The sequence below is a fragment of the Sphaeroforma arctica genome (genome assembly GCF_001186125.1).
Source record: "Sphaeroforma arctica JP610 unplaced genomic scaffold supercont1.6232, whole genome shotgun sequence".
NCBI lineage: Eukaryota > Ichthyosporea > Ichthyophonida > Sphaeroforma > Sphaeroforma arctica.
Genome location: NW_014034326.1, coordinates 1 through 1,710, shown reverse-complemented (window position 1 = coordinate 1,710; position 1,710 = coordinate 1). Strand labels below are relative to the sequence as shown.

The following is a 1,710-nucleotide window of genomic DNA, read 5'->3' as shown; positions in this document are numbered from 1 at the left end:
TATATATNTATTGACAGACCTGTACAGCTCGGATTAACACCTATGCTTACATTGCGACAGACGTGTACAGCTCGGATACGAACAGTGTTACAAACAACCCTCGCAAACTTATAGCAACACAGACACTTTTACTACAAGCGACTCTTAAACTACCACTGACACTTGTGCTCACACTACCACCTACTTGCGTAGCATGGAGATGGAGGGCTCGACTCTAGTAAAACACGTACGGAGGACCGTGGTTATCGTTCTACTCGTCTGCCAACATCAGACTATGGTGTGCACAAAACGGAGTATAGCAGCAACGGCTATGTGAAGGACAATACAGCTGAGACTGGTATGCTTGTGTGTGTGTATGTGTATATGTAAACTTTTACTATATATATAAATATATATCTCTCTCTCAGTGTGTGTGTGTGTGTGTGGCGCAATATGTATGTAGTGTATTAATATGTATCAGTATCCGTAGTTAAGGTGTATGAATTCAACGCCTTCATATCAGAGAAACATAAACGTATGTATTTTAAATACTGAAAGTCAAATGATGCACATCTGCCTTTGTAAGATATGCTGTTGTTTAAATGAACCTCATGATGTAGAAACAAACCACATTAGCATATAATATCATATATATGTGTGTGTGTTTGCGTGTGGTATGTATGCATGTATGTATGTATGTAGGTATGTATGTATGTATGTATGCATGTATGCATGTATGCATGTATGCATGTATGCATGTATGCATGTATGCATATATATATATATATATATGTATACGTTTGTATGTATGTGTGTATGTTTGTATATATACACATACGTTGATGTAAACGAACCTATTTAAAGTATTTTGCACTGTACAATGTGTTACCCATGAGTCTGTGGTACTTACTATCTGATCCTTCCGTTTATACAACAGTCAAAAATATCTACAGAGTGGCGAAACCGACCCTAACATCCAACTACAGTCAATCGTCGACAGCATTACCAGACCATCGGAAGTCGTGGGAATACGAGGATAGCAATCGAATACCTGGTAAGTGGTTACTGAGTTCAGTGTGAGGTGTAGACTTGTATGTATATATGGCGTGTATTCAGAATTAAGTACACATGCACAGATGAATTAAAGTAGTTATATGGACACAGCAGTCGACTACCTGGTAAACACCTACTGAGTTCACTGAGGGGTTTAGGGTTTTAGTGCTTTGTTTATACGTGGACGTGTATTCAGGGATAAATATGCATGAATTGATGGAAACTAAATAGCTTGTTTGCCGTCGGATATGTATTGCTGCGCTGTCCAAATTCACACCTTGCTCGCCTGTACACAATGTAGCGGTTGACCTCAACATATTCTCTCTAAACCCTAACAGCTGGCATTGATGTGATACATTTCCTTTGACTAGGCCCATTTAAAATGCCATTTTTCCATTATCACGACCCAATTCAAGTGCCACATTTCCTTCAGTAATCCCATTTCAAATGACACATTTGCTTACACCGGACTGTACTATCCAGTGAGGAACCAGCGGCGCGAGCCTTGGGAGTTCAAAAAGCCGTTTGATGTAGTACCGCACTTTAGGCACAGCCGTACAGACGACACCGAACACAGAACACAGACGTATCCCGCGTCTTCATCGACAAAGGCCAAATTACCGGTATGCGTGGCTCTACGTTTAGAGAGGCGGTTTTTATACTTAAACTTCATGTATA

The 1,710-nt window shown here is 40.1% G+C and overlaps 1 protein-coding gene across 1 annotated transcript; it reads left to right on the top strand.

Moving 5' to 3' along the window:
- Positions 1 to 916: 916 nt before the first annotated feature.
- SARC_15507 (hypothetical protein) lies at positions 917 to 1,655 on the top strand (the record flags this gene model as incomplete). Its single annotated transcript, XM_014290374.1, has 2 exons — positions 917 to 1,033; positions 1,516 to 1,655. Coding segments are annotated over 2 exons (257 nt in total), but the record flags the coding sequence as incomplete, so codon positions are not given.
- Positions 1,656 to 1,710: the final 55 nt, after the last annotated feature.